The sequence below is a fragment of the Macrotis lagotis genome, chromosome 3 (assembly GCF_037893015.1).
Source record: "Macrotis lagotis isolate mMagLag1 chromosome 3, bilby.v1.9.chrom.fasta, whole genome shotgun sequence".
In the NCBI taxonomy this organism is placed as follows: domain Eukaryota; kingdom Metazoa; phylum Chordata; class Mammalia; order Peramelemorphia; family Peramelidae; genus Macrotis; species Macrotis lagotis.
Window position 1 is genome coordinate 219863691 of NC_133660.1, and position 13340 is coordinate 219877030.

Genomic DNA, 13340 nt, shown 5'->3' on the forward strand with positions numbered 1-13340 from the left:
AAAAGTTACAGGCTATATAATTTATTAACAATGTAGTATATATTAATAATTATTTTTTACATTATTTTAGCTATGAGAAACACTAAGGTCAAAGTCATCTCTTTCTCTCCCTGTTACTCTTGACTTCTCACTTCTAGAATCAGTCTCACCATTCAGTATTACTTTGAATACCAATTAAAGTCTTTTCTCAATAATTCTTTTCATGTTTCTTTACAAGATAAGTGTTGACACAGTTTTCTTCAAAGCTATTTCTTCATCCTCTTTCTTGGGGAAGTAGAGGATGCTAGTGGAGGGAAGCTACTGAAAATGGTATGACAGTATGATTAAATGAACCCTGGTTTGGTCACAAACTTACTATGTGACCTTAGATAAGTCAGTTCCTTTTCTTTTTCCTCAGTTTCCTTCTCTGTACAGTGAAAGAGTTATAGTCCTTGAAGGTGGGGCAAGATGACATCCCAGACCTGGAATATAACTATGTTCCTACATTTTCTCTCACCTATCCAACCACAGTTGAAGAAAAACAGTTTCATGTAATTGGTATCCTGAGCTGAGCCGGAGTCAAAGACCTAGTGACCATAAGCCAGAACAAGGAGAGGGAGTTTGAAATCTCAGAAAGGATTTAAGAACTATCACTCACAAGATGCACTAGTCTTCTAAGTCTCCAGCGGCAACTCACATAACAACAGACATATGCTTGGCAATTGTTAGATATTTAATAAATAATTGAAGAAAGAATCATGAGACAGGAGGTTATTTAAAAAGCACAGCCCAGGACCTGGTAAATAGGAAATGCTACATAAATGTTAACTATTACTATCATCATCAATAATAATAATAATTCTTGAATCAAATGCTCCATTTGTGAAGTGTCCCTTCCTGTAGAGAATTTCAAAAGAAAGCTTTGGATAGAGATTCTTTTTCTTTCTCTCTCTTATTTGATATTTTATTTTTCCCAGTTATATGTAAAAACAATTTTAATGTTCACTTTTAAAATTTCAAGTTCCAAATTCTCTCTCTTCCTTGCTACCCCCTTTCCCCCTAGTGGGGAGGTAAGCAAATTGATAGAGGTTGTACATGTAAAACATTTCCATAATAGTCAGTTTGTAAACGAAAATATAGATTCCCTCCCCTCCAAAAAAACCCTCAAGAAAAATAAAGTAAAAAAGTATACTTCAAAAATATTCAGACACCACCAATTCTTTCTCTGGGCATGAATAGCATTGTTCATAAGTCCTTCAAAGTTGTCTTGGATCATTGTATTGCTGAGGAAAGCTAAGTTATTCACAGCTGATCATCTTACAACATTGCTGATACTTTGTACATAGTACATTTGACTTTGCTTCAGCTCTTGTAAGTCTTTCCAAGTTTTTCCAAGAGCATTCTGCTCATCATTTCTTTTAGTGAAATAGTTGTAATTCTCTAAAATGATTTTGGTTTATCATATCAGATTACTTACCATCTAAGGGCAGGGGAGGAAGAGGACAGAAGGAGAGAATTTGGAACTCAAATCTTTAAAAAAAACAGCAAATGTTAAAAATTGTTTTTACATGTCATTGTAGAAAAAATAAAATATGATTAAAAAAATAAAATGATGCCTCAAGAAAATGATTTTGGTTTAGTCCTATTCAGAGGAAGAGAAATGTTAATATTCATATTAACATGTTTTGTTCAGGTATTTCAGTTGTGTCTGACTTTTGGTGACCCCATTTGGGGTTTTCTTGGCAAAGATACTGGAGTATTTTCCATTTCCTTCTCCAGTTCATTTTACAGATGAGAAAACTGAGGCAAAGTTAAATGATTTGTCAAGGATCACACAGTAGTTAGTGAAGCTTTATTTGAACTCAGATTTTCTTGATCCCAGGCCCAATGCTCTATCCACTGCTCTACCTAAGTGTCCCATATGATCATGATTGCACTTTAAGTTTTACAATGCACTTTCCTTATAATAAATCCAGCTAATAAATAGTAGAGTTAAGTTTCCTATTCAGCAGTGTTCTTTCCACTACAACAATGAATTTTTCTACTTTGTCCTAGGACACATGGGTAAAAGTTTCAGAGAGGTTATATAAGTTCATTGTAAGGAAAAATATCCTATCAACTATTGGAATAAGCTACCTTGGTCAGCTATGAACTCTTCATCATCAGATGTGTTTTGGGAAATGTTGGATTCCTACTTATTGTAGGAAAATTGTAAGAAAAAGAACTTTCTGTTCAGGTACAGCTTAGACAAAATGACTTCTGAAGTCTGTTTCATGTAGTCTACACTTTAGCCAAATTGGATTACACATTGTCTCTAGAACATATTCTACTCTTTTCCTCCTCTTCACCTTTTCTCATAGGTTTCCTACACTAGGAATGCCCTCCTCTATTTCTTCCTACTGATATTTTACCCAACCTTCAAAACCCGGCTCAAATAATGTGCCTTAAAAAACCTCCTCCATCTCTTCCTCAGCTATGTTTTCTCCTTTCTTAGATCTCATTGCATTTTACAGGTTTTTCATGTGCTAGTGATGGGCTAATTTGTTTACTTTTCATCTGTGCACACCTATCTTCTGTTGTTCCAGTAGATGATAATCTTAAAAGTGGGGCTTGTACCACATATATTTATATATCTCTTAGGATGGAACAAGAAGGGTGTTGATACAATAGTACATTGGGTGAAAAGGTCTTAATGTTTCCTGAGATTCACATTTGCAGACATTGGATCAACTATAACTTTCAAAAATGCTTTATTGTATCATGGCAAAGTATTCTTACAAAGGGTCAGCATTGTTCAAAGCAATCACACACTTGTGATAAAGAATCTATCCAGTGATGTCCATAGGCAGAGCAGGGTCAGGCAGATTCCCCATGGCTTGCCTCAGGCATCAGGGGCAGTGGTTGTTTTCTTGGGAGGTCGTATCTTGTCATTGATCCAATCCACGTAGTTGGTCACTCGCGTATAAACACCAGGCTTGTTGAACCTGCCACAGCCATCGCCCCAGCTGATGATCCCATAAAGGTAAGAAATTCCATTCTTTTCACAGGCTAGGGGCCCACCTGAATCACCCTGTGTTGGTTAGAAACTAAGAGTGAATCATCTTAACTTCAAAGAATGGTTATATTTCATCTAGCAGGTTTGGAAAGGGGAAGATAATAATAACTGAACAGTGAAGCATTCTGAATTCTAGTCCTTATTCTGCCCCTAATGATGCAAATAGCTACAGCCTCACTCTTGCCTGAATTTTACTGGATTCCCTATTTACGGTTAGGTCCTGATTAGTGTGAATAAGGAATCCTCTGTTGTACACGAAGTCTCATGTATTCAAATGTGTTATTTGAAGTTAGAATTATAAAATATGGCAATTGTTTTCTAGTCCATTGGGGAAAAAAGCTATATGAATTCAAATAGCTCGACCCCTTCAGAGGACTCATTATTTGCACTGATTGGAATGTGGATGTGCTTCATAAATCTAAATATACACACAAACATCCAAATATATAATATATGTGTATACACATATATGCTCATTCACAACTTCCTCTCTCCATTATTACAAGATACATCAGCCTAATAAACTCAGTTTCTCTGATTTTTAAAGGCTTTCTCTCTTAAGGGAAAAAAACTACATTTTAAAAAATGAAATTATTAACTCAAAGGAATTGAAGTTCTAATGATGGAATTTTTGTGACCAAGAGATAAAATGCATAATCCTTTCCCTTCCTCATTTCCAAGAAAGTGGGTCTTGCTTCAATATAAGAAAAATTTCTTAACTGAAGCCATTCAACAATAATGTAGCAACAGTTCACATTTATATAGTTTTATTGTTCACAAAGTGAATATTAATTTTATTAATGTTAATATAATTATTTTTATTTTGCAGGTTGATGAAACTAAGAGACAGAGAGGTTAAATAATTTGCCCCATGGTAACACAGCTAATAAGTAGGACCTGGGATTCAGGTTTGCTGAATTCACTTTCATTTTTTCCACTGTACAATATTTTCTCTTACAAACTGTCTCATCAAAAAGGCTTGCCTCTTGAAGTAATGAGTGGCTCATTTTTGGAGGAGTTCAAGCAAAGGTTGAACAATGACTGTCTGGGAATGTTCCAGTCAGGATTCATATTTTGGGGAGAGATTGTTCTAGAGACACTCCAAGGTCCCTCTGAGCTTATTGATTCCATAATATTGTTATTCAATTCAGATGTACTTGTAATAAGAGATATTTAATCTGCTTAGTATACAGTATGTGAAAACGTTGTGGTCCTGTCTCAATTATGTTTCATATTCATGAATCAAGAAGCCATGAAAATATTGATATTCTTTAATAGCTAAATAAAATCCCTGACTTCCATTATTCTAAACTCTGATCAGAAATATTGACTTAGCCCAGTGACTTGGAACCAAAATTAATAAATAACTAATCCTTAGAGAGGCCAAAGAGGAGAGCATGAAGAGACTCCACTCACACACTAATTTGAGATATGATCCTGGGTAAGTCATTTTCTGAGGCTCAGCTTCCTCATCTATAAAATGAAACAGTTAAATGAAAATAATCATTTATTAAGCACCTATTTTGAGCCAGCAATGTATTACGTGCTTTGTGAATATTATCTCGTTTATTCTTCACAACAACACTGGGTTATTGTTATTATTCAATCATTTTTCAGTCATGTCCAACTCTTAATGATCCCTTTTGGAGTTTTCTTAGTAGAATGGTTTGACATTTCTTTCTTCAGCTCATTTTATAGATAAGGAAACTGAAGCAAAGAGGGTTAAGTGACTTGCCCAGGGTCACACAAGTGTCTGAGGCCAGATTTTATTTTTAGGTTTTTGCAAGGCAATGAGGTTAAGTGACTTGCCCAAGGTCACACAGATAGGTAATTAGTAAGTGTCTGAGGTCAGATTTGAACTTAGGTCCTCCTAACTCCAGGGCTAGTGCTCTATTCACTGCACCACCTAGCTACCCCCTGCTACCTAGGTGCTCCCTGAGTCCAGATTTGATGAATCTTCCTCCCTCCAGGTCAGGCACTCTATCTACTGAGTCACCTAGTTGTTCCTTGGAGATAAGTAATTCTCATTTTATAGATGAAGAAACTAAGGCAGACAGGAGTTAAGTGACTTGCCCAGGGTCACATATCTAGTAAGTTTCTGATTCTGGATTTGAACTCAGGTCTTCTAGGGCCCGGTGTTCTATTCATAGCTTCACTTAGCCACCAAGTTGGATTACATGATTCCAAGGTCCTATTCGGCCTCTAAGTTATGAAATGTACTCATCTAACAATTCATCACCCCCTAGGGAAAGGCAGAAAGAAAGCACTATGATATCATGCTATCAGAATGGCCTTATGATCCCAGCAGGCTCTAATCATGGAAAGAGCCCAGAATTCTAGAATACTCGGTAAATACTACAATCCCTATTTGGAGCTTAATGGGCCAAATCTGAAACAGGTGCTACTGGGGGAGGAGGGGTAGGGATGCACTATGAAGCAGCTTTTAGAGTCACAAGATGGGGTGTTAGGTTAGTTTCCAGCTTCATGGAGCTTGGAAGGTTTAAATAGAGCCTCAAAACATTGTTTTATTATTTATTATAGTGGCCTGTAATTGAATTGAGCCTCCTTTCTTTGGAACTCAACAGATTCAAAATTGGACAAACATCTTTGAAGAGAGGGACTGTGGAGGTATGGGTATAACAGTGATCTGGGAGATAGGAAGAATAATTCTGAACCCCAGCTCTGCCACTCACTGTATGAACCATCACAGATGAGATTTGGACTAGGTGGTCTGTGAGATCCTTTCCAGTTCTGATATTCTTTCTTCTTTCCAAGGCTCCTTCCAGCTCCAATAATCCACGTTTCATATTCCAAGACCCTTTCCAGGCATGATATTCTGTGTTCTATCATTAGTTCTATCTTCCTTCACTTCAAGTCTCTATAAATAAAGACGTTGGCCTGCTGGATTTCTATTCCTGTATAGTTCATATGCATCTCAAATTCAACATTTCTAAAATGGAACCATTATCTTCCCCTCTAAATCTATCCCTTCTCCAGACTCCGTTATTTCCATTGAGAAGCCACCATCCTCCCAGGTATCCAGACTAATAATCTTGTAGTCACCCTTGATTTTTCTCTCTCTCATTTTCACCATTTCCCATCCATTATCAGATCTTATAAATTTATCTTTCACAGCATCCCTCATATCCTGCCTTTCCACCCACTAAATTATCTCCCTTACTCAGGCCATCGTCACCTATTGCCTGGACTATAGTAATGGACTCTCAACTGGTGTCCCTGCTTCCAGTTCTTCCTCTCCACAATCCACCTTTCATAAAATGACCAAAATAACTTTCCTAAGTCATAGGTGTGATGATATCACTTCCCTTGCTCAAAAACTTTTCTTAACTCCCTGTTGTCTCTGGAATAGCCTAGCCTAGCGTTCAAGGTTCTGGCCTTTCATGATCTACTCATTTCATAACATTCCCATTGCAAACTCAATGTTCCTTCCAAACAGGACTACTAGCTGTTCTCTTAACTAGATATCGTCATCTCCTATCTTTATATGAAAATCACTATTCTTTTAGCATTATGGGTTTAGAAATAGAGAGAAATTTAAAAATTGTTTAACAATTCTTTAATTTTTAAAGAAGAAAACCAAGGCACAGAGAACCCTAAATCACCCAACTAATAAGTAACACCCCTGAGCCATGTTTCTTGTGCTCTTCCCACACGATTCTCTACTCCTTGGTTTTCATTAAGGGTTCCATAAGTATTTCATTTTAGATTTGCACTAGGGCTTTGAAATTTGTGATTGGATAAGCTAGTGTTCCAGGGAACATTGTGGGGAAAAGATAGAGGTCCAGGAAGGTTTGTTGTGGGGAAGGAGTGTTTGTGGTTGTCAGAATCTCTGCAGAGCCTGAGAGAAAGAGAGAATCACTTAAAGAGGAGAGAAAGGTCCAAATGAGCAAACTTCATTGATGGATGTTTTTTCTAAGAAGGAGCCAAGGTCAGCCCCTGTCATAGAGACCATTTATTATGAAGCTGGGGTGGCAGAGAGTAATTGGTATAGAGGAATGGGAGATGATGACATATGGAAGATTGAAAGAGTAAGCAAGAGCCGATCAGTTGGTGAGATGTGGCTGAAGGGAGGTTAGAGGCAGACATATGAGATCATAGAATTTAGAACCAGAAAGAATCCTCCACAGCACCTAAATCAATCCCCCTTCTTTTCCAGATGAGGAAACAGTCTGAGGTGCAGAGAATTTAAGAAGGTCACACAGGCAATAGGTAAGACAGCTAGAATTTAGGTTCTCTCACTCCAAAGCTAGGAATTTTCCCACAATGCTACTTCTCTTCTCCATATAATAGAAAAGAAAAAGTTTGATAAGGGGGTCTGGTTAAGGGTAATGGATAGGATAATAATTAGTCTAGAGCTTATTACAATGGTATGTTGACAGAATGGTGATACTTTTAGTAGCAAAGGGACTAGAAATATCATCAGATAAGGTCATATTTAAATCACAAGGATTTAAATCTGAAAGCATCCTTGGAAATTATCTATTCAGTTCTCCTTACCTCCTACTATAAATCTTTTAAGATTTAGACAAAGACCTAGGGCAGCTGGGTGGCTCAGGGGATACAGGGTCAGACCTATATTTAAATCTAACCTCAGATACATACCAGTTGGGTATGGCCTCAGTTTTCTCATCTATAAAATGAACTGGAGAAGGAAATAGCAAAAAACTCCAGTATCTTTTGCCAAGAAAACCACAAATATGGTTACAAAGAGTCAGACATGGTTGAAAAATGACTGAATAACACTAAGACCTAGAAAGGGTAAATGACTTGCCCAAGGTCACATAGCTAATGAGTTGAAGAGTCAGGATTCATTTTCAAGTCCCCTGCTACCAATCCAACCCTTTTCCCACTATACCACATGCTATTCCTCTCATTCCTTTGGCTGAAACAAAACAAGTCTAGGACTACCCATCCCAAGCCTTACCTGACAGGCATCTGATTTGCAGTCAAAGTAACCAGCACAAAACATATTGGGGGTGATGTCTGCACCATAGACCTCTGGGCTGCTACATTTATGATCAGGAATGAGAGGGAGCAAGGCTTCTCGTAAGTAGCTGGAGTAACCCGTAACATCTTTTAAGAAGAAACCAAGGAAAAAGCTTTCAGTTAGAAACAAGAATGGTCTAACCTTGGAACAGCCCCATGAGATGACGCCCAGGCTCTGGCTGGAAGCATATTGCTTACATATAAGTCATAAAGGGAAATGCTTAGCAGCAAGCTGATGAACATATTCAGCATATTCCATGTACATATTTAATATTCTCAGAGAACTGCCCAGTTCTTTTTACTTATGTTTAATCAATGGGCAGGGCGATACTCAGATGGAGTGGCCTCTCGCATCCCTTCATCTTATACCTCTGACTGATCTTATTGTCAATCGACATCAGGACTGCCAACCATGCTACAGCTATTAATTGAACCTGTAACTGATGGTCAAGATGCTGATTGACAGCCCTGACAGTCATAAGCATAGAAAGGTTAAGGCAAGGTCTCCTCCCCCTAATAATTATAAATAGCTGTTGCCCATTCATTTTTCAATCACGTCTGATTCTTCATGACCCCATTTGGGTCGTGTCATTTCTTGGCAAAGGTACTAAAATGGTTTGCCATTTCCTTTTCCAATTACAAGTAGTATCCCATAGTTATACCGAGTCTATCTCATTATCCTATACATTTCTTACTGATAGCCCCAGCTGTAATATTTGCACAAGGTGGGGAAAGCCTGAAGACAATCCAATAGAAAAACCCATAGCTCAGAGGAAAATATTCCCTGATTTGGCAGGTCTGGGCCAACGGAGGGAGATGAGCAAGGAGTCCCCAGAACCAACAGTTATCAGGAGACTCACTCTCATACATGTGTCCCCAGCCTGCAATCTGGCATTTGTGATTATCAGGAAAGGTGATGCCATTCTCCGGGAGGCAGATGGGCTGGACAAACTGTGACTTCATAGCACAGCGATCACCCTTCTTCTTCAGCCTAATCAGAGCTGCAAGAAATTGAAATAGGGAATCAGACTGACCATTAAAGAGGCAAGAGTATTTCTGTCCTTCATAACTGACCATTAATGTTAAAAAAAAACCAATTCCTGGGATTCTATGACCCTCTTGAAGAAAAACTTAAGCTCTAGATTTTTGAATGGCACTTTAAAATCCATCTAAATTCAACCTCCTTATTTTTACAGATGAGTAAACTGAGACCCAGTGAGGTTAAACATCATGACCAACTTCTCACAGCTGGTAAGTAGCCGAGCAACAACTTATATCTAGGTCTTCTGACTCCAAACTCAAAGATCTTTCTTCCATGTCAAAGCCCCAGAAGAAAGGGGAGAAATTATCCACAGTTGAGTCAAAAGAATTATAAATTCATTCCTCTTCTTCAGAATCCAATTAATTGTACCACTCCTACTTACCATAACCAGAGTGCCACCACATATTCTGACCTACTGATTTAAGCACAGGTCCTTTGGGTCTTCCATCTTCCTGGGCATTGTCCTTTTAGGACCTCCAGAATTTTCCCTCCCTCAAGAGCTTAACATTCTTCTACATCCAGGCTCCCATGATTATTGGATGAGTTCCTATAAAGCAGGAACTATTTTGTTTTCTTTTTTTCTATTTATCATTAGTGATTAGTATAATTTTTGGAACAAGTTTAATAAAAGATTTTTTGTTATTGTTCACATTATTCATATCATTCAGTATTATTTTCTGGAGGCAAGCCCTATTTCCCCAAGCAAACTAGGATGAAAACACAGTAACTACTGGAGAAATTTGTGGAATTAAATTGAATTGAAGATGTTTATCTAGCCCCAACTGAGTGCTTCTAAGAAGCAAGTGGACATCAAAGATTCTCAACTGAATCTGTGTTTATCTCTTATTGGGAAGACTAAAATTCACTCACATGAAAAGTTAACTAGTACAAGGAAGCCGTAGATTGGTGCCATATGTAAAGTGAACATAAAGGACAGCTGTAATTCAGAGATCGCACAAGACCAAGACATGTCAGAACCAGATTGCAGAACCAGGGTTTCTGCTTCCTTTGATGCTCCTTGTGATAAAGTATAACAATAATTAACATATAGGTCTTACTATGTCCAGGGCAGCTAGGTAGAGAAACAGACAGACCTGGAGTCAGAACAGATTCCAAATCCATCCTCAGTCATTTATTAGCTGTGTGACCCAGGTCAAGTCACTTAAATGTATTTGCCTCAATTTCCTCATGTGAAAAATGAACTGAAAAAGGAAATGACAAATCACTCTAGTATCTCCATCAAGAGATCATGTGGATCAGTCACCAAAAACAACTAAATTAGAAAAATGTGAGGATCAAATGAGATAATAGTTATAAAAAGGAACTTAGCACAGTTATGTTTACAAATATGCTAAATTATTTTCATAAATATTATCTCATTTGATCCTCACAACAACCCTGCAAAGTAAGTGCTATTATTATCATCCCCATTTTACAGATGGGGAAACTGAGGCAGACAGCAGTTAACTGATTTGCCCTGGGTTACATAGCTAGTATGTATCTGAAGCTAGATTTGGACTTGGGTCTTTCTGACTCCAGTTCCAGTTCCAGTAATTTATTTCTCATCTGTAAAATTGGGGCAGGTTTTATTGGTAATCAAACCCAAGATATTTGATTCCAAATCCCCTAAACCAAAGATGCTAGAGAATTTCATGAGTAAAAAGTTGGCCATCACATGGGGTATTGGTTTGGCCATAGAGGCTCCCAAAGACTATTAACAGAAGGGTGGGAGAGGCTGTGACCTTCTTCAATGGAGAAAGCACCCATACTGATGATGTCATGAATTGCTGACCTCAATGAAATCCATTTGTGTGTGTGTGTGTGTGTGTATTGTTGGCATCCCGTTTCTGTTGTTCAGTATCCTAGTCTAGATTCTAACCGAAATTCCTGATCTCCCAATTTTTCCTGCTGCCTAAACTGAGGTTCACTATCTGTGATGCTCTTCTGTAGAAGATTGTGATACCTTCTGACTTCTTCCTCCCAAGTTCTCCCACTTTGACCTTGGCTCCCCTGACTGGTTGTACCAGACATCTTCCTTCTTTCTCACCAGACTCCCTACTTCAGCCCTCCCTTGGTCAGTCCTTGTGAACGCCCAAAGCTGGGTCTGACGTCTGGTGCAGAAGCCTTAAAATACTCACCAAGATCATGATTACTGGGGTTGAAGACAGAGTACAATGGATACAGGATGTATTTCTCAACTTCAAATGTTTGTGTTACATCCGTAGATGTATTGAAGAAATGCTGGCCCAGGACGACTGTAATACTTGACTTGGGTGGACTGGAAAACATGGAATGATAACGATAATAATAGCTGGCATTTATTTGTAGTTGCAAATCTTTTTGCACACCTATCATTTAATTTTAGATGTAAGAGGGTGATGAGGCAGGTATTAACAATCCATTTTTTTTTCCAGAGGGGAAAAAAAGACAGAGACTGATATAGAATTTGAACCTAGGTCTCTTCTGGATGATAAAGTCAGTGGTTCTACCATGCTACATCTACTTATCACAAAAAAAGAGCTGAACCTTGGTTTTTATTCCTTGAGAGTCAATCTTTATCTTGATCGTTTGGGCATGGGTACTTTAGGGATCAAAATGTTTAAATTCTCCACCCTACTAGCTCCACTGGGAAGGAAAAATGAGGGCAAAATTGCTCTCTCCAAAACCCAGGGCTCTGCCCAAGAAGGACTTAATAAAAGTCTTTAACCTCAAATTCACAGATTCACAGATATTTAGACCTCAGAATTGCTGAGCTTAACAGAACCTTGGAATCTCCATACCATATCAGTGTCAGACCTAAATGGGGCGGTAGAGCAAAGAAAGGCAGAGCTGAGAAGGACCTTAGAACTTACAACCTGGAAAACTACCCTTTGTTCCAAAGAGGACTATGACATCAGGAATGACAAAAATGCAAATGAACCAGGGAAACAATATAAATGATGCACGATGACTACAATAAGGAAAAAGAGTAACAATAATCTGAATGTTTCAAAATCATGAACAAACACTTGAATTTCAAAGAGAAGCCTTCTCTACCACTTCTTTGCAGAGGCAAGAAGGATGGGAATGGAGAGGTGAAACATTGCATAAAAAATAATTTTAAAATTGTATGGGTTGGTTTTATAGCACTTTTTCCTCTTTCTTTTTTGATTCAATATTTTTATCATAGGGGAAGACATCTAGGCAATTAAAAACAAAAAAATGAATAAAAATCAAATTTGTGAAAAAAATCAGAGCATAGAATATCAGAACTAATAAGAGTATTGGAATATAGAATATCAGACATGGAAGGGACCTTAAACTATAGAACATAGATTATCAAAGCTAAAAGAAACTGCAAATCCTCCACCCACAGAAAAGCAGCAATTAGTAGATATAGACTGAACTATTAGATAGATCACACTACAACAGTACTTTGAGGCTTATAAAGAACTTTCCTATGTGAATATATAAGAAAGATGATGTGAGTGTAATTATTCCCATTTATCATATAAGGAAAATGAGTTTCAGAGAAGTAAAGAACCTCCCAAATCCCCCCCAGTGAATGAACAAACCACCAGTAGATTACTAAAAACAGTGACAAATACTGAATATCTGCTATTTGGGATTTTTTTTAAGACCACCACCTTGTTTTGAAGACAGTGACCAAATTGAACTAGAATCCTCATCTCCTGGGGATCCTGAATCCCCAGCAGAATTCTATTGGTTCAGTGGAAGGAAGACCAGTGCAAGCAGTGAAATGCTGGTAAATTGGTTTAACAATCAATCTTTTTTCCTTTTTTTCTTCTTTTTGAGATAGTTGGTGTTCAGTGACTTGCCCATGGTTAAATAGCTAGTAAGTGTCTGAGACTGAAATTGAATTTACTTCTTCCTGTCTTCAGGGCAGGGTTCTATCCACAACACCACTGAGCTACCCCAACAACCAGTTTTTGTTTTTGTTTTTTTGATGTATACACACTTTCAAATTTAATTTGCATAAATAACATTTTCTCCATCACTTTTCGAAGCGCAGAGTTAAACAACAAAACAATAAATAGAACCCTGATTTTTAGCATTAGCTGATTTCCGAGTTTTACATGCTCAAATTGAAAATTTAACAATCAGTTCTTTGGAACTTATAGGAGTTGATTCCAGCACACTCTCTCCCCAGATTTCTGACATCTCCAGGGCCCAGTATAATTCTAGAGGCTATTGACTGTGGGTGGTGTGATTGCCACCATGTGGCCTTATCCAAGAACAACAATTTCTCCAAAGTCC

At 37.8% G+C, this 13340-nt stretch overlaps 1 protein-coding gene across 1 annotated transcript in view; it reads right to left on the reverse strand.

The window, feature by feature from the left end:
* Positions 1-2580: 2580 nt before the first annotated feature.
* Positions 2581-13340, reverse strand: part of HGFAC (HGF activator) — a 62241-nt gene continuing 51481 nt past the window's right edge. Inside the window, exons 11-14 of the mRNA XM_074229861.1 lie at positions 11222-11361; positions 8902-9042; positions 7980-8128; positions 2581-3049 (exon numbers count right to left, since the gene is read on the reverse strand). Coding sequence (XP_074085962.1) covers positions 2861-3049; positions 7980-8128; positions 8902-9042; positions 11222-11361 — 619 coding nt within the window. The 3' untranslated portion in view covers positions 2581-2860. The remainder of the gene's footprint in view (positions 3050-7979; positions 8129-8901; positions 9043-11221; positions 11362-13340) is intronic.